Source organism: Molothrus aeneus, chromosome 3 (assembly GCF_037042795.1).
Source record: "Molothrus aeneus isolate 106 chromosome 3, BPBGC_Maene_1.0, whole genome shotgun sequence".
Taxonomy (NCBI): Eukaryota; Metazoa; Chordata; class Aves; order Passeriformes; family Icteridae; genus Molothrus; species Molothrus aeneus.
In genome coordinates, this window is record NC_089648.1 from 40,621,522 (window position 1) to 40,646,754 (window position 25,233).

The following is a 25,233-nucleotide window of genomic DNA, read 5'->3' on the forward strand; positions in this document are numbered from 1 at the left end:
TTTGAGTAATGGGCACTGGGGAGGTGAACAGAGAAAGGGGTTGAGATTCACAGCCAGATGCACAGAGAATTGTGCTAACAAAACCTGTGAAGTGTGTAGCATCTTCATATGAAAGTAGTGGTACCTCAGTGGCCAGTTGCATGGTGGGCATGCTCTTTGAAGGAGCTGCTTGCAGACACAAACCAGCCCACAGCTGGGACCAGCTGGCACACCAGCAGAGGACTCTCCCTTGGAGAGGCAGCGCTCTACGAGGAACACAGAGCAAGCATGGAGCGGGAGAGACTCTAAGATTTACTGGATATGGGAAGGTAAGGTGTAAGACACTTTTATAGACTTAGAGAGATTTCCTGCTTTATTTTCAGCTTATCTGCTAATGCAAGGTCGAAACTAATCTGTCTGCATCTTCTGTCTCCACTGCCTTGTCTGTAGATTTTGAGTGTTTGATGTGTGGTCTCTGTGCTGACATATTAGTAACCTAATCTTAATTTTGTTGCCAATAATCACTAAATACCTTTGCTGTAAATTTGCAGCAATCTGTTCTTTGAATGCATTCTACTGGCTCTCTGGAGCCCTGATTAATAACCTAAATGACTTATCATAATTAGCTAGTCCTCAGTCTTAAAACTGGAGAAAGCACAAATTTGACAGCCATCCAAAATTAGTGGAGCAGAATCAGGGAGTTTGCAAACATTGCTGCCTTTGTCCTCATCTGAGAACTGTTTCTATCAATAAAAGGTTTTTTTTGTCTGTTTTGGGTTTTTTTGGTTTTTTTTTTTTTAAGATAAATGGTGTATTTAAGACTTCCTTTTAATATGCACTCTACTTTTTGGAATTAATGCGCATTTGTCCTTGCACCAACTTTGTTTTCAGCATGTCAGGTCCTTCAAAATACAAATTATGTCTAATTTCCCAGAAATTTCGTATGTAACACATTCTTTTGAGTTCTGTTGAGTTCTATTCCATGGTGCATGAATTGCTAGGGAATATTGCACAGAATACCACTGCTGGGAGATGCACCATCTAAAACAGAGAGATGCTGTTTAATTGAATTTTGTTCTTCTCTAAGATTATTGAGTTACAAATTACTGGAAGCACTAGTGCAAACATGAGCATTTTTGTTCTCTGAGGATTGCTATGAATTTTCATTTTTAACAGTGTCTGTTGGTAAGAGAAATAAGCTATACAGAAAAGTAATGATGCATGTTTTGCATGGTCGAATTCTCAAACAAATTTAACGAAGTTGTGGTGGATATATCACTCCAAAAACCAAGGCAAAATTACTTTTCCCTGCCCCTGAATACTGAACAAGTTTCAGTTTTTTCTTTGACAGGTAAAATTTTCTGTAATTCATAAAAGATTTGTGTATTTCAGAGCCAAGGTCATGAAAGCAGGCCTGGGCAAGTTTTTCTGAATTTGCATTTGTTTGTTTATTTAAATATTTGCAAGTTCCATGATACTACAGTAGTATTTCAGTAACAGAGTACAGTGTTTGCTTCTTCTTATTTCTCTTTCCAGCAGTTTATTTCTGCTAGCTGTTAGAACAAGATGAAGGTTGGATGCCTAGTTGGCTTTATTAAGTGTTGAACTGGGGTGATCATTGTGCTTCTAAAATACTGTCAGTGAAATAAAATAGAAGGCTTGTGTACAAACAAAGGGTTACACATTTTCTCTCTCTGCATGGCTCAAACTGTTTTGGTGGGTTGCTTCCAAACCAGGATCTATGTAAAGAATCTGTGTTAGCACTGTACCTGGGGAGTTTGATGAGGGTGTTCTGGCTGGTTGGATGTGCATTTTGCTCATTTATGGAGGTGCACACGTACTTATGTCACAGCCTGATGGTTACTGCAAATGGGAAATAAATCTGAATATTAATGCAGTGAAGGTAATGGGCCATTTCCTTCTGGTCATCTTACACTGGCTTTTCTTGAAACTGAAGCTCCCATGCTCTCCTTTTGCTGGCAGCAATGAAGCCTGTGCAGATTCAGTATAACATGTAATCCCAGTTATGACTGGAGTCTTTTCCTGCCAAGCCAACAATCTTCAAACTGCACAACAGTGATAGGAGCCTCAGAAGGGAGGTGAAGTATGCCATATTTATCAGTAGCTGTGCCAGCTAACCTGAATTGGTTTAAAAGCAACAGGCCCTTGAGAGGGACTTTAATTAGCCTTTATAACAAGTGTCTGCTGCCTTCTCAGTTTGCCTCAAGTTGAGCTGTGCAAGTGTGTTGGGAATTGCATCTGCTCCCTCTAGATTCCTTATAACCTTCTAATTTTTCTTACAATTTCTCATTTAAGATTTATGTCCATCTCAAAGAAGGGAGTGGTGCTGATGGGTTGGATGCTTTGAAGAATAAACCACAGCTTCACAGCATGGTGGCCAAAAGCCTTTGTCAGAATGCCTCTGGGAAGAACTACATCATCTTCACAGGCCCAAGCATTACCAGCCTGAATCTCTTTGAAGAATTTGAGAAGCAAGGTGTGTATTGGGTGACTCATTGGGTTTTAATGGCAACAGACCTAGGAGCCTCATGCCAATGAATTTAAAAAAAATTCCAAAAGTCTTCACTGACATCTCAATTCCTTGTATAGATAAGTTGTTCACGTCTAAGAAAATTTCTCATGAGAAGGTACTATGCAGAAGACTTTCTAAGTTGCTCTTTAAATCTTCCTTATTAAATCTTCAAAATGAGGATGTAAAAACAATTTTAATAAGGTTATTTAAAGTGTTTGCTTTGGTTCTTTGACTTAGAAATGTGAAGTAAAATTTGTTAGGTGACCCGGGGGGCTTTTCAAGGAATTTCCTATCTGCCTGTGATTTTTTTGTTCCTGTTGTGAAAGATGAAGGATGGGATGAATCCTTAGAGATGTGCCTTAGAAGTCTTTCTTGGTTTAATATCTATTAAAGATGTGTTTTCTCTAGAGGACATTTTATGCCTTTGCAAAAGCTCTAGAAAATTTGCTTTTTTCTGTTTTGGGGGATTTTTGCTAGTATCAACGTACCTTGATAGGACATATTTTAGTTTTGAAAGCATAATAAAACTCTCCATTAGCAAAAACACACTTATCAGTGGAATGTCCATTGATACAACTCTCCCAAGCAAGTCTCTTGCTACTGCAAAGAGCAGCCCCAGGTTATCCTTTCTGTCAAACGCCCCCTCACTCTGAGCATGGAAAAGCCACTTTCCTGAAGCTGAGGACTTGTGACTCCCCTGCAATTACAGGATCCTGCACTCTTGCCAGTCAGTTCTGAGTCATTTCATATCACTCTGGTCTCGTTTTTCAGTCAGCACAGCCTTTCAGAGTGATGTGCTGCATGGAAAAGGTCCTTCCCAGCAATGAGGCTGGAGGCTGCCATCATGCATCACAGCTACGAGGCTGTTTGCTGGCACACCACTGCTGTCCAAGTTGGGGGTTTTTGTCATTGCAGAGAATGAAACCCACGCCAAACATTATATTAATGAAACATGGCCCAAAGCAGGGGGAAAGTCTGGGAATTGAGACAATATGTTAATTCTCATTTAAAATGAGAACATCAGTGAGCTGCACCAGTGCTGTAGTTTAGCACTACAGACTGTTCTGGCACTGAGCGCTGCATCTGTTGAGCTCCATGCAGAACTTAGCTCCTACATTAATTCAGGCAAGCTGGAAGCTCACTGGCTACAGTGGAATATCTGCATACCTCATAAAAGAGCCATGGTTTCCCGAATGCTGTGAACAGCCAAATGGGAATGGAGTAGAGCATATTTATAGTGCACTGGAGTTTTTCCTTGAGCAGAGACCTATCTTTGTTAGATGGCTTTTCTCAGATGATTATAAGCATTACATTTTTAAGACTGCCAAACCAATGATACAAAATGTGAGTTTAAAAAAATGCAGAAGGTAACACACATACTCTTTGTACCTGAGATGAAATGTTAAGGTTTAAATGTAAAGGCAGCTTGACTGAGTTCATCCTCTATGCTCAGCTAGAGAAGGATAAAGATGATCTGGCATGATCCATTTGATCAGTAACCCTGGTGAAAAAGATACATGGCTACTAAACCAGCTGAATGTTTATTACTTGCAGATAATTCAAATTGTTCACAGAGTTGAATTATTCATAGGCTTTACACTGCACAGATCATTCAAATTAATGGTTTCTAGCAGGTAACAAATTCAGTAATGTCTTTTAAAAACATGTAATTTTGACTTACTATCTGATCAAATATGCTAATGCAACACTGAGATTTCATTTTAGTGTATGATTTGTTATATAGCTTTATGAGACTTTATAATCTCTGACAGCTGCCTCCAAAATTAAATTTCAGATCTGGTACACACTGTCACCTCCCTAGGGGTGCAGCTATGAGGTGGGTAGGGGGTGGTCACCGAGAGAGCAGGTTTATTGACTTTGCAATGTAGCATGGCACTCCTACATAAAGAAGAACATGGAGAGAAAAATGTTTCTGTTTAATAAGGCAGCGGGATTGTCCGCATTTGCCACGAGCTGCTAGGGGCTAGCAAAGAGGTTTTGCCAGGGAATGTTGAGCTGGAAGGACTGTGAGACATCGGGAGGGGTGAGATGCTTGAGATGTCAAGCTGTGGTGAAGTCAGTAAGAGCCTTGGAGGAGATGGTGTTTATTGACTCTGCTGCAGAGCAGATTGTGTACTGCCAGCACCTGCTGGGATCCTGCTGCATTAGCAGGACATTTGGGGAGAGGCAAGAAAAGAAGCCTGGACTGGACAGAGAGATCTCTCCTGATCTACCACAGAGTCTCCTTCAGCAATGAAGTCAGTGTTGGAGTTTTTTGGTGTGTGACTCTGTTTTGGTGTATGATTTCAGCTAAACCAGAACAGAGCGACACGATGACCAGAAAATGTCATGAGAGCCTGTTGAAAAGCATCTATGCTCAGTGCCCATGACAGTTCAAGACCCATTCTTGAACTGATAAATTTACTTTTTTTGTTGAAGAAGATTCCATTTCTGGGCTAGAGCAGTACCAGTGGTAGAAAGATCCCATTGAGACCCAAAACCAAAAAGAAATTGGTATTGATCTTAACTGTGTCACCACATTTCTCTACACAGAGAAAAACAAGGCACAATTCTTCCTAAGATTATTTCTGGGTTTCACATTCTCTGAACCTCTGAGAAAGGAAAAACAATTCTTATCTTATTTGCTATGCCTGTGTTTGTGCAAAAGTAGAATGCAATATGGAGATTGTTTACCCAAAGTGATGGTGTTTTGTTTCCTTGGCCTATCAGGGCCAAGTGTGTGTGTGTCGGGACTGTCGGCTGACAGTCACGAGATCCTGTGTAGTTGGAGTGCAGTGGAGTGCTTGGCAGATTCAGTTTAGATATAATGTAATGTAATTTAATATAGTATAGAATAATATAGTATAATAAAGTAATTAGTTATCCTTCTGATAAGATGGAGTCCTCCTTGTCATTCCTCCCTGCCACAGGGGTTGTCCTGTTTTGATATAACTGCTTTATTTTGTTTGGTGGTTTCGTGACTATGAACAGAGAAATATTTAAATAAGTTCATGCTTGGAAGTCATAAACTTTCTGGGAACATGAAAGTTTTAAGGCAGCTAAAGGCAATTCTGGAAAATCTGGAAAGTCACCCACTAAAACTCTATTAGTTCCTTTCAAAATTTTTGATGGAGCGGACTTGGGGTCTTGGTAACCAGCATGCTGAACCTGAGTCAGCAGCATGCACTGGCAGCCAAGGTGGTCAGCACTGTCCCAAGCTAACAGGAGTCTAGCCTGTAGGTCAAGGTTGGTGATTATTGCCTCCTACAGTTTTAGACAACATACCTCCAGTGCAAGAATACTCTGGATACAAGTATACTCTGCTGTGGGGAGGGAACTGTTCTTGTTCAGGTTGAGAAGAGGCTTTGGGGGGATGCAACAGCAGCCTTATGCTACCCTATCATGAGAATGGAGCTGGCTCTTTACAGTGCTGCATTGTGGAAGGACAAAAAATAACAGATTTAGGCTGAAAAAAAGATGATCAGACCAGATGCCGGATTTTTCCTGAGGGCAGTGAAGCAGGATGCCCAGACAGGTTGTGCAGTCTCTGTCCTTGGAAGTTTACAAGCCCAGACAAGATAAAGCCCTGAATGGCACTGTCTGGCCTCAGAGCTCAACTGTCTCTGTCAGGGGGTGGGACTAGAGACCTCCTGAGTTGTTTTTCAGCCTGAACTATTCTTTAATCCATAGGACCCTGTGATCCTATAAAAAAATTTTGTGAAATCTTAACTATCATTCACTTTTCCTCACCCTAGCCCACACATGTATTATTGTTAAAGACAATAATTCTCTCTCTTTATTGAGAGCCTGTGGTGCAGCACCTTCACTGTACCACAGGAGACAATAGTGTGCCTTGTAATATAAAGGGATGTCAGTGAACATAATTCTAAGACCTACGTGAAGATACCAAGAACTGAGAAAACTTCAGAAAATAAGATAGCACTTTGATCTTTTTCAAAATCAAAACCCTGAATAGACCTTTTTTTCCAGGGGACATACAAAGAATTTCTTTCACTGGCCTCTGAATAGAACTGGAAACCTGCTCTGAAATGCCCCAGATTCTCTGTTCTGTGAGCAGACAGAGCAGCTGTCACTGCTATTTGCTGTGACATTCATTCATAGTCACATCCCTTGTTCCCTCTCTAAGCATTAGAATTGTCCTTTATAGAGGACAAAACCTCCTAAAGCCCCGTGTTCCATGCTTCCCTTAAACATATGATCCCTGAAAGTCTCTTCTGCATGTTCTGAACCAGGAGGAGCAGCTGTCTCTGTTCTGCAGAAGGGCTGGTGTTGGCAAAGCTGCAAGAACTGCCAGCCTGGTTGACCATGGCATTCCCACAAGGTTTGCAGGATCCTGCAGCTCCAGCACATAGACTAAAACAAATTCACTTCTGTTCCCCACAGCAGCCCCCATCCTGGTTTCCCAGCTCTGACTTGACCCAGTGTTGCATGCAGAATAAATGATTGCAGAATGTGTATTTTTGCCTGAATTAGCTCGAGCCTGATGGCCTTTGTGAACTGTACTAGTGAAGATGTGGTGAAATAGGCTTCAGCACAAGCTCTCTGGAGGCTAGAGACTCTGGGAATGAGTTCTGGGTGACTATACCACATTTCTTCTTTGCTAAACTATCTTAGGTGTATTCATTTATATTGCACCTACAGTTTAAGAAGACCAGAGAACAAATTGTTTCCACTCACTCTTGTGTGTGCAGAAAACACCTGTTGTGATTCTGATTTAATTACCGACAAAAACTTCATTGAGCCAGATGGGTGTAATTTTTATTGCTTCTATTGCTATAGTAACTGGGTGATTTTAAAAACCTCTACAGTAGATTAAGGTTTTCATCCATGATGAGAGATGCTTGTAAATCTACAGAAGTGCTGCACTTTCTGGGCTCTACAGCAGGAAGGCTACACGATGTGTTCCTTAGAGAGAAAATGGTTCCCATTATTCTACAAGAGGAGTGGAACACCTGCTGGAAGTTTTCTGCAGGCTTATTGCTACAATACAAGGAAAAGCTACAGCTAATTATTATGGGATCTCAAAGATGGCTGTTGCTGTTTTGAAGCTTTAGCACAATAATGTAGTTACTAGCTTGGTTTTATTCCATTGCAGCCTCCTAGAAAAAGTATCACATTTCAATGAATAATAAACTCTGGGCAGCTAAGGAAATTCTTCTCAGGTTTGTTTGTTATCAAAGCAGGAAGATCTTAATATTGGCTAGAATAAAGCTCTATAAATGTTTGCTATGTTAATAGCATAGTCTGCAGGTACGTGACCTACACTGTTTGGGTAGCTCTTAGCAACAGAAGAAATTTTTAAAAAGAAAAATCAAAAATCAGCTTTCCACTGGAGGTGTAGTTCCCTCTATAATGATTGTAAGCCTGTTGTCATCAGGCTTTTCTCATTTTCTTTTGTGGAAAGAACTTACAGATTTCCAGGGACTGATTAATTCATTAGAAATAACTGGTGGAGTGCAGGTTTCTCCCTTGAGAATGAAGTTTTCCCATTGCTGTGTTAGTTGACCTTCTCTTATCAGTGTCTTAAATTTATGATGGAAGAGCTGTAGCTCTTTGTAGATCTGCCCTCAGCAACTGGACCAATGCATGAGTAGATGCAATTAATTTATTAGTATTCTTGTAGTGTCTGTGAGCTGTTGAGGGGATGTTCAGCATGCCAATCACTATAGGCGAGGACAAAGGCTGCACCTGCACTCAAGAGCTTAGGTGCTTCCAGAAAGACAGAGACAGAAGAGCCACATAAATGGAAATCCAGGAACAGAGGTAACATGTTTATGGAAACATAAGAACAGAGGTAGCATATTTAGGGGACACGGCATTCTGACTTTGTATTTTCACTGTAAGGATATAATACAAAATTCAGCAGGATGAAAAATTTGATCAAGCAGACTTAGCTGACAGATGAGCTTTAAACCACCACAAGATGTGCACTGATGTCACCTGCTTCCATGCCCACTGTTTTTTTCTACTCAAATGGTTTAACACAAAACTGAGGGAGACCATGGAAATTTCCATCCAAGATTTCTTTGAGTCAGGGAACAATTTGCTCAAGAAGATCTGCTTCTCTTGGACTAACAGAAACAGGCTGTTAGTATTTCACAGCCTAATGAAAAATTCAAGCATTGTTATTAACGTTGTTTTCAAACCTTGTTTGTGCCTGCCTGGCTGCATTGAGATACATTTTGTTGTGTTAGATTTTATTCATTGCCTCTCACATATGAAAAGGCCAGGAAGCTGTGAGCAACAGACTGTGTCTCCTGCAAGAGCCTCTGGTGTCTTTGCAGGACAAGATCAGCGCTTGCTTTAGTGCCCTAAAATCAGTTTTCACTGAAATTTCCATCTTCTCCATCCTTCTGGCATATGCAATTTTTTAAAATCAACCATTGGTTTCAGTGGTTTCCAGCTGCTTAAGCAGGATTTCCTTAGCAAAGCAGATGATGCAGGTGCGAGGAGTATTGAGCTAAAAATCAAGATCGTGGCAGCGCAGTGAAGCAGTAGATTATTGTGACTAAAAGCATCATAGGAGATCAGGCTTTCTGCACTTGTCTGTAGGACAGAAACCTTTGGTATTACAGAAGAAAACCAATTGGCTGACATATATGTTGGACTAAAAGGTTGTAGGGGAAGTTCTTTCAGAGGTCTTTCAGGCTTGCTCAGCTGGTTTTGCTCTCTAGGTCCATGCAATGGCATGCTAATAGGGAATGCGTTTGTTCACATGCAGAGATTTACTGCTGTGGGTTGCTGAGCACCAGGAAGAGTGACTGCACAGGCCTACCTCCATCCATGCTGAACAATTCTGCAACTCCACAGTCCAGAGGACAATACAGAATAAGAATGAAGGGAAACATGTCATTGATTTGCTGGTACAATAAAGGGCACTTCCGTTTTCTGACCAACGCCTATTCTCCAGTTCAACAAGGTAAGCAATATTCCTATTCTCATCTCAAAATGCATATGCTTTATGTCACAAGCCAAAGTGAGTCACTGAGATTGATAATAAGCCTGAACAAAGACCTTGATTGTAACTGATGATACAGCATAGATAAACAGTAGCTGTAATGATTACTTCCCTTTTGTATCTTCGTACAGCTGTTCTTTCTTTCCCATACAAAGGTTAAAAAGCCTACTGCTAATGCAGCATCCTTGCCTGAGCTGGTAGAGGCACTTTCCTTTCAGGTTTTAAGATTATATCTTTGCTGATGGTCAGAGAAAGGAAGATGATTGCTTCATAGGACAATATTAGTTCCATTTGCAAAGCATCTTGTAGGATTGCTACAACAGAAAAATTATTAAACGTCATGATGTTCTTTGAACTCCAAGCAGATCCTACAATTAATTTTTCTTATCTAGTAAAAACTTAGTCACAAACAAGTATCTTTTTTGCCAGAAGTAGATATGATTAAGGTTTCCTGCTGTATGTTAAACTGATTTTGGCAGTCGATAATAAGAAACTGAAACAGATAGTTTGGATAGTTCAAATAATTACAGAGAGCTTCTTGCTACTGAAATATTTTCCTTTTTGAAAGTATAAGATGGTTTTAAGAACATTTGGAAACTTCTGTAAAATTCAATGACTAAAACTTATTGAAATGAGTTTTTCAATGAGAATGTTATTTCATTTCCTTAGATTTTTTTATAATTCAGATTTATGTATAACTGTCAGAGACAAATGAGTATAACATAAACATTTAAATACAAAGCCACCAATTCAAAGGCATCTTCTACACTAATTTTCTGAATCCCAAGCAACTCTTACATGTATTTACAGACTACAGAAGCAAAGCTAAGGCCTGGAATTACTGTATGGTAAGCTGAAAAAGCTGACTTAGTGTGCTGTTCAATGCCTTGCCAGGAGGCTCATTGCCTAAGCAAAGCAATGAGCTGATCCTGAGGAATTGTGCTGGGCATCCCAGCAGAGTGACAACTTGGTGATTCAGGTGGACTGATGTCTGAGCACAAATGCTGAAAATATTTATGAGAAGGAAGTATGACACTTGAACACCCTGCTCAAACCAGTCTCTGGAGTAATGGAGCTCCCCATGTAGCTCCCCATGAGGGGCTTTCACCATCAAGATTTCTGCTGTTTTCTTTGTATCTTTTGCTGGATTTAGATCATCCAGCAGCACTAACTGGACAAGACTTATCGCTACAAAATACTACTTATTTTTTATAGACTAGCATGGAGCATTTGATTATAATTCATAAATATTAGGAAAATACTCTGTTTGTAAACATCAGTGTTAATTGCCCTGTTAAAAAGAGGAGCAAAAGCAGACTGTGCTGGCAGCATCCTTTAAAAGCAGGACATGGAGGTGTGACCTGTGGTGCTTGTGATTGACCTTGGGTCTGTTTTGGCATAAATGGGATTGTTGGTGATGTTTGAGGTATTTATGATTACAACCTTTGTGTGTGATGGACAAGGCTTTCCCAACTCACTGCTCACCAAATTCTGTCTGGGACAGTTGACATAGTTCACTGTGAATCAGAGCAGAAAACAGAGCCTGGCTTTTTAAAGTGTGATGCTGGGCAAAGAGTCTCTAGCAGGGACATGGGAACAGATGGAAGCTCGGTGGGAAGGCAAGAGACCAGATTGCTTGCCTCTGATTTGGCATCACTGAAGTCAGTGCAGCAAAGAGAGTTTAAACCAACTCAAGAGAAGCTGGACCACCAGTCTCCTCTAAGATATGTATATATAGAGGAGGAAGAGGAGAAATCTGTGCTGCTTGAGGCAGGCCTGTAGCACAGACGTGCTCAGCCCATGTTACATGGGAGAGGAGGCAGTTAAACAGGGTTAAAAGCCACGTGGGGTAGTTGAACAGAGACTGGTGCCAGTGGGATTGTCTGTGATGCACAGTGTGTTTGCACTTGGCTGAGTGTAAATGTGCGTGGGCTGGAGGAGGCCATGAAGAGAAAACCTTAGGAACAGTAGGCAAGAGATGGTGAACAGAACATTTAGGATGAGAAAAGAGGTGGACATAGCTAATAATTAACTATTTATTGCAATTTAAAAAAAAAGTCAAGAAGGTAAATCTTGCCTATACTTGGAGTGCAAATCCCACCCAAGCCAGAGGCAACAGGAGGGCAGTACACTCATCAGAGCAGATCTGTGAATACTATTTTTAGATGCAGAAGGTTATTTATAATGGATGTTTTAAACCAGCATGTCATAATACATCATCTCAGATACTCAAGGATGGCTCTAATTCCTTTGGTCTTGCAAACATATCCTGCTTACTCTGCTATCAAGTATGTAGTTTCTGCCTAGAACAAAATCCGGTCAGATTTTTAATTGCTCTTAAGCTTTAATTTTTCCTTGTGCTTGTATTACAGAGGAAGTGAGAATTCAAAAGAGATAGGGACCCCCAGAGATTAAAAAGTCAACTTATTCTAAAGCAGGTCATCTGCGTGCTGGTCCAAATCTCCCCATCTGTGGGACAAAGCTGCATTTTGGTTTTTCACTCTAGATCTGATGCCCACTTCCTCAGCATCTCCATTATTGTGTTCTAGAAATAATTGCAATCTTTTCTACCTTCCATATGTAGCAGGATGGAACAGGCAGTGACCTCACTTGCTGCCCAGTGGGATGCCCAGAATAACATCTTCAGCAAAAAACTCTTGAACCCAAGGTCTTTTTAAGTAGCTTCTTTCTGAGAAGAACTTCCACAGCTGCTCTTCACCAACTAGCTCTACTTAAAAGCTAAACAGTCAATAACTAAGCATAGGAAACAGAGCTTGGGCCACATGTGCAAGGAATAAAGAGCTGCAGATGGCATGTTAGCATCTCAAAAGTGACTTGTGAGAAGATGGGAGATTTTGTGGAGCCATCACAATTGAATGAAGTAGTTGTTTGAGTCTCTGTGTGGTTCTTACTCCAGGAGAAGCTGGAGTGACAGGTGACTGGTGACAGTCCAGTTTCCTGAAAAAATCAGCTCATGAGATTGGCCCAGAATTGGAAAATCTGGGGAAAGAAGTATGGTGTTAAAAAGCATGTTTCAGAATGGTTAAGCTTAGAGTTTCAATTTACCTTTTCCATGTGTCCTTTGTGAGACTAGGAGGTTGTGTCCAAGTATGGTGAGATTGGGGATGGGGCTGGAGGACCCCAGTGGGAAGACCTTGATCATCAGACCTTGTCCAACGCTGAATGCTGGCAATTCCAATAAAGAGTGTAAGAAATTGAAGTCCTGATAAAAATCCAGATAGCACTTGGATCATGCAATGCCCCTTCTTCTATACTGTTATGAAATCTCAGGGTTTGACAAGATGGATGCAAGTGCTGGTATTAGTGGGATACCCATTTTCAAAAAAGCATGATTCTAGATAGGTTTAGGATAAGTGTTTTCAGGAAACAAACATATGCAAACCTTTGTCTTTTGGCTTATTTTGTTTGAGGTAGTATTTCTCAAGCTTTGCTTCACAAGGATACAGCTTAAAATTTTAAATTAAAAACAAAATTGGGTTAAAAGAACACCAAACCCAAAAGGTGATGCCTTTCTATGGTGACAGGATGGAGGCCAGCAGTCATCACCCTTTCCAGCATGGAAGCAAAGGCAGGCTGTGGCTGCAGTGCAGGTGGTGTGTTCCCTGGAGTGCTGCCAGGGATGGGAACACAGCAGTGCTGGGGGAGGACCAGGAGGGGAAATGGCTCATCCATCGGATGTGCCGATGAGTCAGCTAGCTCAGGACCACGTGCCACACAGACCTGCAGCTAGGAATGACCCAGCTCTGGCAGTTGTCTTGCCTGGGAAGGTGGGCTATGGCTGTGAAACAAGCCTAGGAAAGGCTAAAAATAGCATTGCTATACAGCTATCTATATTCTCAAAACAGGGGAATGTTATGGGGAATATAATAGAAAGTGATAGGGAGTATATGGTTCTGCCACTGCAATGCATTCCTTTAAAGATTATGAATACAAAGCAAATTGCAAAGGAAGTACAAATTCTCCAAAGGAAGAGAAGGGGAAGAAAGAGAAGAGAGCAAGAGGAGAAAGAAGGTGATTTTTTCTTTTTTTAACGCTTACCCATACTTACCCTTTCCTCACTTGCCCTGGTGAGATGGCAAGTGATTTTGCAGCACTAATGCAGCAGGCTGGTGGTGTATCTGTTCTTTTTACCTCATGCTGACCAGATATGTGTAGGACTCATTAAAAGAATCAAAACCACACTATAATAATTACATGAATGTAATGAAGAAATTTTTTTGTTTGATTGATTTTTCCCCCCACTCCTTGGGCTACATTTACACCCAGCTTGAGGAGGCAGAGGTGAAAGGAGAGTGTATTGAGCAATTCAGAGGTAATATAATTTTGGACTCTTGAAAAATCAGACTTTAAACACCCGAAATAAATTTCTGCATGGCTCAGCTGCAACATGACATTTAGTATGTCACATACTAGCTTCAAAATAGAGCCTGCCAGCTAGGACAGCACAGGGGGCTTGACAGAGATAATGGATGGAATGAGACTTCCAGCTGGAGGAATGAAATGGTGAAGTCTGTAATCAAAACGTGAGTAGCATTTAAGGGCTGATTGGAAAAGAGTTGGCAGAAGGAAGGTGAAGAAATTTTCTTGAAAGCTTGAGAAATGAGAAAGCCAAGGATTGTACCTGTCCTGAAACAATGCTGAGAAAGGATGCAACCAAGCCTGTGCTTCTCTAGACCTGGACAAAACAGTGTTGTACCTGAGAGAAGGGAGCCTCACTGGGCAGTGTGCCGTAGCCATGGAGTAAGTGGTGCTCCATACCCTGAAGAGCCCACGATTGAAACCTGTGGGGGCATAATATCAAAAGTTAGTGAAGAGACTCCTTTGTTTTACCCACCCTTCCTTCCTACAGAGAGCTTTCTCCAGGAGCAATACATCTGAAAAGAGTTAGGGGAGTTTCTTAGGAAGACATTGGACTCACAAATACTGCAGGAGTGTTGGATAAGGCCAGGTCAAAGATAGACTACATGAAGGAATGGGGCCTATTTCTGGAGTAACCTGCCTGTGCAAAGAGTGGTTGGTAGAAGGCTGCAGGGTGATGCCTGTTGACTTTCCACAGATTTCTGGAGTAGGCAGGATGGCCATCCCCTATGATGAGCTGAATTACCAAGTCAGCTGTGCAGGCAGGACAGGAAGCAGCACTTGCAGGCAGAGAAATGTGTGCTCATCTCCAGTGAGCAACCTACGGGTACTTCTGAGCTCTGGCTCCCCACAGCTGGAACGAGGCTGCTTTTCATTTCTGAGACTGCAGTCACCCACCAGCTTCACTTCTCTCTTCACTGAGTTCAGCCAGTTGGCTCCTTCTTACTGTATTTTCTTCTCTGTGTCAATTGGCACCCAGTGAAGAGAAGGGAAGGTCCCCTGTTGGTCCCCATGGGTGGAGATAAGCAAAGGATTTAATTTCAAGGGACTAATTTGGAACCTCCAGAATTCAAAGCATGTAACAGCAAGTTACTGCTCTAGAGGTGACCACAACTTCTTGTAAGCCAAAAAAGGAGAGATTAACACTGTCTATAGGGGGGTGCTGTGGGACTACAGGAATGTGTGGGTTCCTTTGAATATATGCTAAAGATGTTTGTGTCTAGCACCTTTTCATTTCCAACTGAAAAAAGATCCCTTTTCTTCCCCTTCCACTTGTTCAATGTACTACCTGTGGGAAAAGAAATCAAATTAGCATCTCTGTTACAGATAATTTTCCAGCTTAAGGGGGAAAACTGTCAATAATATTTATTTTATAAGTCATATATAGAAAACATATTTTTCAGTAGCTGGAATTATGATGTCAATTTAAAACTGTTATGTTTCTAATTGATGCAGGAGTTATAATTAAGAGAAAAAGCGGAGAAATTCCATGCCCACTGGCAGTTGAAGCCTTTGCTGCTCACCTTAGCTATATCTGCAAATATGATGATAAATACAGCAAGTAAGTAAGAAGATGTGCATGTTTGTGTGTACCTCTTTCACACCTTCTCTGTTGCTGCAAGGTTTGAGTTGTTCATGTTGAGCTGCATCTGAGGGCCCAATGCTGCTTTCACTGATTCTCTGACAGAACTTCTGTTTAAATCAAAGGTCAGATACTGGCTTTGCACAAAGCAAGAACTGCATTGCTGGTATTGGTTTGGCTCTGTCTACCCATCCATCAGACCAAAAAAAAAAAAACAAAGAAATTTTGAGACACAGGTCCTTTGCATCTTATAAATGACTTTTAAGAAGTGATGGGAGGATGAGCCAGCAGACTGATAGAGAATTCACCAAGGGTCTACTAGGCCCACAAGTCTCTCAGGCTAACTCAGCTCTCCACCTCTAGCAGTAGCTGGTGTTTAGTTGATAATCTGTCCTGGTGATATTTGCATCACTTGGAGCCAGAAGGAAAAAGACATTCAGTTCTGCATGTAAAGCTGATCTACACAAAGAGAGGCAGAATGTAGACCTTTTGGCTCCTGAATTCCACTTGGTGTCCACAGTGTTAGCTCTCAATGTAGCAGGGAGAAACAGCAGGGAGTAAGAATAGCAGTAGTGAAGCTTGGCTGTGGGAATAGCAATGAGGTACAGAAGATTTCAAGAACTAGAAATTGAGAAGAGAGAAAAAGCACAGATTTTTCAAGCCAGCTCTGGGCAAGGCAGCAAGAATTCAGTAGAATATATGACAGAGGAGGAGGTGGTCGCTGGAGAATGATGTTGGGATCTGGTCTGAGGAAATCAATGCGGGTAGTAGATTTAAACGGTTACTAAAAAAATGAAAGTAGGAAAATGGGAGAATGGGAAATCTTATGACTGAAGAGAGAATATTCTGGCAGTCCTAGAATAAGTCAGAGCCTAAATATAAAGATGTCAGTCCTTTCTAGTTCTGCCTTGTGGTCCACCTACCAGCAGTGTACGCTCTCGCTCTACCCCCACATCCTCCCACCTACTGTTGACAGCAGCAGCAATCATCCTTTGCTCACAATAAATCTGAGGAGAAGCATCAGCAAGCTTCCCAAAATTGTAATGTAATGTGACTGAGGCTTTTTTTTTAGTTACAAATTGAAGGGATTCAGACCTACATGTCCTATCACAAGGATATTTGTCATGGGTGAGCTCAAGGAATATTTATCAGTACTCTTACTTACATGGAGTGATACAGAGGTGAGATTATTGCTGAAGTTTGCTTCTGAGAGCAAGGAGGTCTGCTCTTTTACATACTACCAGAAATGTCCAAAATTGTGCAAATTTGCTGTTAATGTCTGTCAAATACATTGTACAAAATTTCTTTAAATAATACTTGAACTAGGCATTAAGTCCCATGTCTGCTTCTCCTTTGGGACTGCAGGATCTTTGGGGTGATTTCTTGCATCCCAGCTGCAACTGTTTGGCTGAACAATGTTTTACCCTCTTTTCTTGGCTTTTAGGTATTTCATTTCTCACAAACCAAACAAGACCTGGCAACAAGTGTTCTGGTTTGCCATCAGCATTGCTATAAATAATGCCTACATCCTCTACAAAATGTCAGAGGCCTACCATGTGACAAGGTACAGCCGTGCACAGTTTGGTGAAAGACTTGTAAAGGAGCTTCTGGGCTTGGAGGACACCTCACCCACCCATTGATGCTTTGCTTTGGTGGCATAGGCAGGGGCTGGAGGGAAAGCAGAAGATACCACACCTGGAGCAGCAAAGCAAGGAACTTGTGACACCACCAGTGCTGTCATCCAAAAACGCCAAGTGATGCCACTAGAGAGGTGCAAACTTTGTTCCTAGTATCAGCTGGATGTAAACATCTCATGCAGAAAGTGCCACTGGAAAAGCTGACACAAAATTCCGTATGTGAATGCCCTGTGGGAATCTGTACACTGAAAACAGACTTAAAATTAGCCGTCATCTCAAAGCTATTTGTTGAACAGGGTCATCTTGTAAAGTTCCTCCTGGGCCAAGAGCTTGTCAGAAGCTGGCACAGCTCAGCAGTCCTAGATGGGCCTTACAGGAAACTCTGCACCTTCCTGGGAGTTGCTAAATTCCGGGACAAGCCCGTGAGGCTGCCCCATGGGCTGTGGCTGAGCGCGGCTGCTGTCCCGCGAGGCGTCGCTGCTGCTGTCCTCCGCTGGGACACTGCAGCAGGCATCTGCACAAACACCACCTTCACAGGCAGGCAGCCAGGAACTGAGGACCAGTCATGATTTCTTCTTTCTCTGTTTCTTTTTTCTCCCCTTCGTTTTTATTAATGTAACATAAGACAATTTGATCCCAGTTAGAACACAGGAAAAGTAGGAGAAACCAAGTACATTAGTGAATTTAAAATTACAAATACATTACAGTGATTTTCTTTTTTCACCATGATGAAACATTTTTTTACACAAACAGTGATTAATACTCTAAGTATTAATTACTGTTAATTACTGTAATTAACAGTGAGTAAACCAGTAAGTAATACTGCCTCACATCTTAACTGCCGCGGTCAGTTGTACAGGTGAGAAATCAAAATATACCAACTATATTTTTTCTTGATTTCAACTGTATCTTAAATGTTGCTTAAAAAGCTAATGTAATGGACTGTTAAAGTTTTAAGAAAAATAATTTCTTGCTTTTTCTTTGGTAACTCTCAAGACCTTTTTGGTCCACTTTAGAATTTTGTTTGGCGCCCAGTTGGCAGGAATAAAAGTCACTAATAGCCAAGTGTTTCCCATTATCACTGTGGGGTGTTCTGTAGGAATTCCTTTTGGTAGAGTTCAGGGCTTGTCACAGTAGTTGTAATTAAGCAGATTACATGTTTAGCAAAATAACGTAGCATTGTGTCTTATAAAAGGAAAGAAGTCCAGTTGAAACCAACCTTAAACCTTGCTAAAACAGAGCAAGCCCAAAGGGTTCTTCTGTTCTGAGTGACACTGTAGAGGACAAGCATCATCGTGGGCTGATGGTCAAGGCCATGTTTTGGTGCTTGTGGAATCTGAAAGCCACTGGAGTTTCAGAAAACAATGCTGAGAGAGAGGTATGATTGAAATGAGGGAATCAATACTGAGGGGAACTACTACCCTGCCCTCTACACTTTATTGATTTCAGTCCACAACTCAATCATCAAAAAACTCTGTATTCTGAAGGTTAGCAGTGATGGGCACAAACAGAATTGCATTAACTTACAGGGCAGAAAACCATGTTGATTAGAGGACCTAAGCCTGAAAAGTTTTACTCCCAAAGAATGACTCGAGTTGATTCAAGAGGAATGGAGTGAATGATTGATTCATCAGTGTAATTCTTACCAGGTTACATGTATCTATCTGACAAGAGGCAGTAGAGGGTAACCAACATAAATTTGCAAACTTCTCAGATTTCATCATTCTGTGACATGCAGATGCATAGCATGTAAATAACAAGAGAGGAAGAATCCAGCAGGGGTTAGTAAATGCCTAACCCATGGAGTATCCTTGCACTGACACCTTTCTGTTTCCACCAAAGTCTTACTGTTTGGCATAGACCTAGAGGCAGATCTCACCTGGTTGCAAGGAGAGAAGAGGATGGCCATGGCTGACTCCATGGTGGTTCTGGACAGCCTGGAGCCTGTCCCACACATCCTGCTCTGCCTGCCAGCTGCACAATGAACAGCAGCGGGATTCCTAAGCATCCTTTTCACTGCTCAGTCCACAAGGTCTCCACCCAGGAAACATGGGAGAAAGGACAAAACTGTGCTCACTGAAGCCTCCTAACCACAAAAGAAGGGGGTGGGTTTTTACCACCCTAGCCCTTGACAATGCCAAGCTGCACAGGAACCCAAGGATGAGTTCAGAATTTCTTGACCCTGCAGAGAACTGAGCCCACCCCTCTTCAGACTGAGTGTGTTTGATAGCTGGTTCTTGTCGGTCTTCTAAGTATTCAAAGGGAGACAGCAGCTAGCCTGAAGCATGAAAAATAAATGTTCAGCAATATAAACCTATATTTTTCTTTTTTTTCAGGAAATTTCACAGAGTGTTCTTATTGCTCCCTGCTTCAGACAATGCCAGCCTATATTGGATCAGGAAGTGTAGCTACTATCTCATTATATCCCATAAATTTATATGGTAGTTGAAACTGGGGCAGTAAGGAAAAGTATGGCTGGAACTTTACTGATGGGATGGCTTAAATGAAGAGTCCAGCTTCCTTACACTCCCATGCCATGCTGGGCTATGTGCAGGATACCCATGCCCCCAGCAGACAGGGGATGGTTTCCAAGACCACCTTGGAGCCACTTGGCATTTCTGAGGAGTAGGCAGACCACTCTCCAGCTACACTGTAAGCCCCGGGGATAAATCTGGAGCCCTTGGCCAATTGTTACATCACTATGTATGCTTAAAGGCCTGGATCTAGGCCATCCCATACAGAAAATGCCTTTTCTTTTTTGGATGGCTGTAGGCCTGAGGCCTTGAAATATTTAATTTTTCACCAATGTATGCAGTTAATTATGTGGATTACTTGAGCTCAAATCATGAGATCCTAGCTTTTTGCCTCAGGGACTGGGTCCTGAGTAGTTTTCCCTAGAATTGGTGTTGACGGGGGATTACACAGTGGCTGACTATTACAGGGAAGATGCTTTGGTCTCCTTTGTAAAGGAGAAAAATGAAAACAAAATTATAGCTTTGCAATGAATTTCATTTTCTTAGCCTTAAACATCCCTCATCATTTGGAACTGTTGTTCTTATCATGCACAAACATTCCATAAGTAAGCAAAAATATTTATATATATTTGTATGTACAAAATGCCTGAATTTTGGCTCTTGAAGCCAACAAGCAAAAGCCACCAAAGTGTAGTCTATATCTACAGATGACTCTTCCCCCTCATCTTCTCCATTTATTGACTGGAAGTGGATAGGGTTGGGGAAAGTTAAGATTTCTCCTTGTTGAAGAAGCATCTTGCACTTTTTCTGTTACTACAACCAAGGCAAAGTAATTTAAGAATATATAGGATAATTTTTAAAAGGCTAAAGTTTGTCAACTGCAGCTCAGCCTGTGCAGGATTATTTCCTTTACTGCAAACTGGCTTACTCAGATTTGGTTCTCCACCTGCTTGTAACATTAAAGCCTCTCCCTAATTAAAGGGGGGGAAAAAAAGTCTCAAAGTAGTGCAAGGATGCTCGTTATAGTGTGTGTGTGTCTAATTGTGCAATAGCTTGTGAAATTATAGTTTGGTTTGTTTGTAGCCTTAAGACAATCTGGGTAAGAGATCTGAGAACTTAGCAGTAGGTAAAATGCAGTCAAAATGCCAACCAAGTCACAGAGGAATGTCTCTAAACTTTTTCAGGAAAAAAAAGTTCAACACTGAAGTAGTGAAGGGAGCACAGCACAGCTCCTTTCTCTCCTGCTTAACTGAATTTTCACTGATATTCTAAAAACTGATACTTACTTGTTTAGAACCGTACTTCTAAGAACCAATAATTACTTGTTCATGGTATGCAAACTTTATTTCAAAGAACCGAGACCATCAGTAGGACATACCAACCACCTTCTATGCACAGTACTTTCAGGAAATGTCTGTTGTGCCACGATCCATTCTTGGAAAACATTTCTTTTCCCAGTGTGTCATGCCACACTTGCCAGAGCTTAGAAGCCACTCGTAAGTGGTTTCCACTGTTGTCTCTGTTGAAAAATGCTTCAAGGGCTTGCAGGAATTCTGCCACTTTTTACTTCAGTCCATCTGTATACTTGACAATAGGGCACAATTTAAAGAAATCTCATCTCTATTTTCTGCTTCTATTCTCTATCCCCAACCTTTCTATATACAAATAGTCTAGGAATCATAATTTATAAAAGTACAACTTTTTTTTCTTCAGGTAATTTCTAGAGAAAATTGAATTTAGCAACTCAAAAACAGCATTCCTGTTCTTTACCTCCAGATATATTTCTGTGGCCTTTTTTTTCCCCAAAGATGTTACTTTCTTTCTAACAGTTATTTGGAACTCTGTCTTGAGCCAGTGAGTAGTGAAAGAAGCCTCCAGTATCTCATTCTTCCATGCCTTAGTCCCCTTGTGGTAGAGCTGATTCCACTGACAAGGGGGGGACTGGGGGATTATGCTGCTCTGATAATTCTGTGCATCTCTGGTACTTTCCAAGCAAGGATTGCAAAGTGCTGTAACAACCTCAGCACTCGTGAGACATCATTAGCTTATCACAGCTTTTCCTTTCCTACCAGACACCAAGGCACTGCACAGATAAGGGGGGTGATGAAACTGTAAAGTGGAGTTTGCTCTCCTGCTAATTAAGGCCATGTTCTATGTTTTCAATGACTTGGTTCTTGTTCAAAAGCACTTTTCCTAACTAGAAATGAAAGTATGCCAAATATCATTTCCCCGTAAGTAAGGGCTGTGGGACTTAGCACAGGTTCCTTCATACAATCTGGCATGAGTTAAAACCAAATTGCACTAAAGGTAAGGGAAAATTTGATGATCTGTAGGAGCCCAACAAGCCTAGAGGAACTTAGATATATAGAAAATCTGAAGCCCTGCAATAGTCCAGTAATCAGTGTGAAATTCAGACAAATAATTACTGAGTTAAGAAAAGTCACTGAGGCTTAGATGGAATATGAAGTCTTCCATCCACCTCTGTTATGGAGTTTGCCATGGCACTTCCTTCATGCCCAGATTGATGTAAGATTGGCTGTTTATAAAACGAGCTCATCTCAGTCTGGCTGAGGAAAACACTGAAGTGTCGAAGACCTGTTCACAGTTTCACAAGGGCAAGGAACTCTAAACCCAAAACAGGTATATATTTGGCCTGCTGTTAACTAGGATACTTGCACCAGCACATCACATCATCTACTCAAAAGCAAGCCTGTCATCAGTGCTACTTGATACATATTCATTCTTGTCGCAATTCTTCCTAAACTTACCTTTGTAAGCATCAGAAGCATCATGAACTTGAAGCACCTTCGTATCATCACCTCACTGTTGGGAAACAGTTGAGAACAGCTGTGCTTTGTAAAAAGGATTTCTTCCTCTTCTTCTGAGTGACAGCTTTGCCTCTCTGGAAATCTAGCCCTGGAGAAGCTTCCTGCCCCACACTTTCCTTTGCTTCCTTCATTCCTTGCACTTTGAACACATCCAAAGCATCCTGCACGTTCTTGGTTAGTCTGGAAGGGTTAACACAGAGTTGGCCCTTCAGTTTACTTCTGTAGTGTTGCTCTGCTGGTCTTTTCTGCTGTTTTGCAGATCTCAGATGAAACAGGGTATTGTTTCTGCGGGCTGTTCTGATTGCAATCACTGTGAAGGTGTTGTCTGCTTTGCCCCATTAGTGCTGTCCCAGCAGGTCTGGATGGACCCCAAAGAGGTTTCAGCAGCACCACACCCACTGCTCCAACTGGCATGGCTGTAATAGTCCTCAGCTCTTCGTTGCTGTCATAGAGAGACCTTTGACAGGGTCTGGGGATTTTCTTTGTGTTTTGCTTTGTTTTTGAAGCCCTTTCACTCTGATGGGTTTGGTGAACAGCTGTTAAGTATCACTAAAAGGCCTTAAGTGGTAAATCCCTTTTGTATCACTCTTTTGAAGTAATAATTGCTTGTATTGGATGTCAGAGTGGTCCACATGATGTGTAGTGTGAAAACCTGACCCAGGAGAGCATCATTTGCTGTACCTGAACAGCCTTGGATGCCTTGGGGGCCCTGGGTGAGGAACCCAGTGGGAGAGGACTGTCATGCTGTGCTGTAGGACCATGATGGGCAGGACCTGACTGGGGAAAAAAGCTGGGGAGATACAAGATCACAATTTGCAATCCAAGCTCCTTGGACAAGCAGACTTCATAGTCAAGTTGGTCTCAGAAGGTTTTCTAGGAAAGGGAAAATTCCAGGCCTATGCAGTTTGCTCCCAGCCCTTGCAACTCTGTTTCTAAAATAAACACTCTGGCAAATGCTTTCACACTTCAAGTATTTACAGTGTGCTCTGGCCTTCAGAGCATTTTGACCTATTTCCACTAGTTCCCCTCAAAAAGCCTAGAAATTTAAAACCAAAGCACAGTGCACTAGGTTCAGCTGTCCAGAACCCCAACCCACTTGTGTCAAAGTAACTTTGTGGTCTTGTTCTCAAATAATCTGTGTCAAGGCATTTGCAAAACATGACTGCTGAACAATTTGCATGTCTCTGTGAAACATAGTTGCTCATTTGATGGAAAACAGTTCGCAGGTCTCTCTGACTTATTTTGCAACCTGGATTTTTCTTCTAGATATAAACTAAATATTTGCCTGGCATTTCAGTACTGAAATAAAAAAAATAGCTTGATCCCATGGTCTGGGGCTGGTATCAGAGATAACAAAACTGAGGTTTATGCCAGCGATTATTCTGGTCCTGTGAAGGTGTGGCTAATCAGCATGGAGGGATGTAGACACAGACACAGGGAGGAGTTCAACAGTGGGTTTGAGAAGGCAGAAGAAAGTTCAGAGGATGGGCACGTGTAGAGAGAGAGAAGCCAGGTGATCCCTTCTAACTCTCATCATTCCAGCATGTATACCCCTCTCTCCTGCTGCCCTTGAATTAAACAAAAGGCTGATGTTTAACATAACCAGTCTGCACAGCTGATTGAGTAACACAAACCCTGCTTTAGCTACATCCCTGCCTCACTCCATGCCTTTCCTTAGGCTATACGTGTTCAGTAGTTGTCAGCCTTGGAGTCACAGCACTGCTGCATGTCAGCACAGCATGGAAGCTACAGACTGTGGAAGCACCACAGTAGAAACAGGAACAATGGGGATTCTGGAGAAGGAGTCTCCCCATTGACATTTTGTTTTCATTTATTTTTCAATGTGTGCAACTTACATTCCATCAAATGCAGTGACAGTTCCAATTGCGAAGATGGGCCTTAGCAGGCTGAGTGCTTTCAAGACCACTGGGCTGTGCTCACACCATCAGCAGCTGCGGTTCTGTTGCAAATTCCATATTCTTTAAAATTCTGAAGATTTCTGTTGAAAGCATAAATTACAGAGGTAAAATATACACTGCAAATTACTTTATTTTTTTCTTTTTAAAAATCTTCTCAGACCAATTTTATAACAGCCAAGTCTTTCAGGAAATGCAGGTGTGTGACCTCTTCACAGTAAGAGACACACAGCTGTGTTTCTGCATGGGACAGGGAACTACTTTTGTGACACCAGTTTTGTTCTACACAAAGGCACGCTTGCAATAAATTTTTACAAATTTTGTACACCATAAGCTGAATTCCGAGTTCCAAAAATGTGAAGTGTGGCAACAAGAACAAAATTTATTTGTAGTATCACTCTGATATCTTGTCATGTGATTTTATTTCTTCAACAAAGTTTGTTTACAATCAACAACTTTGAAATACAGTCAGATATATTACCCCTTGCTTTTCCTGTCTTGTTCTTTTCTGAAATATGTGGGGAAGATGTTTGGTCATGCTCTGGGTAAGTGAAAGGATGTAGAGAATATACTGCAAGATAAGTTACAGGTTCACACTCTAAGACCATCAGAATCATAAAGCTACCATCTCTGTCCAGCCACTGGGGACAAAGGCATTTTCTTTAGAAAAAATTGACTTGAAAAAGCCTTTCAGTGTAGTCAGCACACAGACATAGGAAAGGGGACTACTGTCTCCCCCTGCCATGCCATTCTGACCCTGACAAGTAACACTTCCCTGTGACGGCGTTCACAGGGGTCTTAGGTTGAGGGAAGAGACAAGGATTTGACTCCATGTTTCAGAAGGCTTGATTTATTATTTTATGATATATATTACATTAAAACTATACTAAAAGAATAGAAGAAAGGATTTCATCAGAAGGCTAGC

General features: G+C 41.5%; 1 protein-coding gene across 1 annotated transcript in view; it reads left to right on the forward strand.

The window, feature by feature from the left end:
• PGBD5 (piggyBac transposable element derived 5) overlaps positions 1-24,788 on the forward strand; it is a 67,940-nt gene extending 43,152 nt beyond the window's left edge. Inside the window, exons 4-7 of the mRNA XM_066546750.1 lie at positions 2,296-2,476; positions 9,255-9,452; positions 15,327-15,432; positions 16,898-24,788. Of these exons, the coding sequence (XP_066402847.1) occupies positions 2,296-2,476; positions 9,255-9,452; positions 15,327-15,432; positions 16,898-17,093 (681 nt within the window). The 3' untranslated portion in view covers positions 17,094-24,788. The remainder of the gene's footprint in view (positions 1-2,295; positions 2,477-9,254; positions 9,453-15,326; positions 15,433-16,897) is intronic.
• The last annotated feature ends 445 nt before the right edge of the window (positions 24,789-25,233 follow it).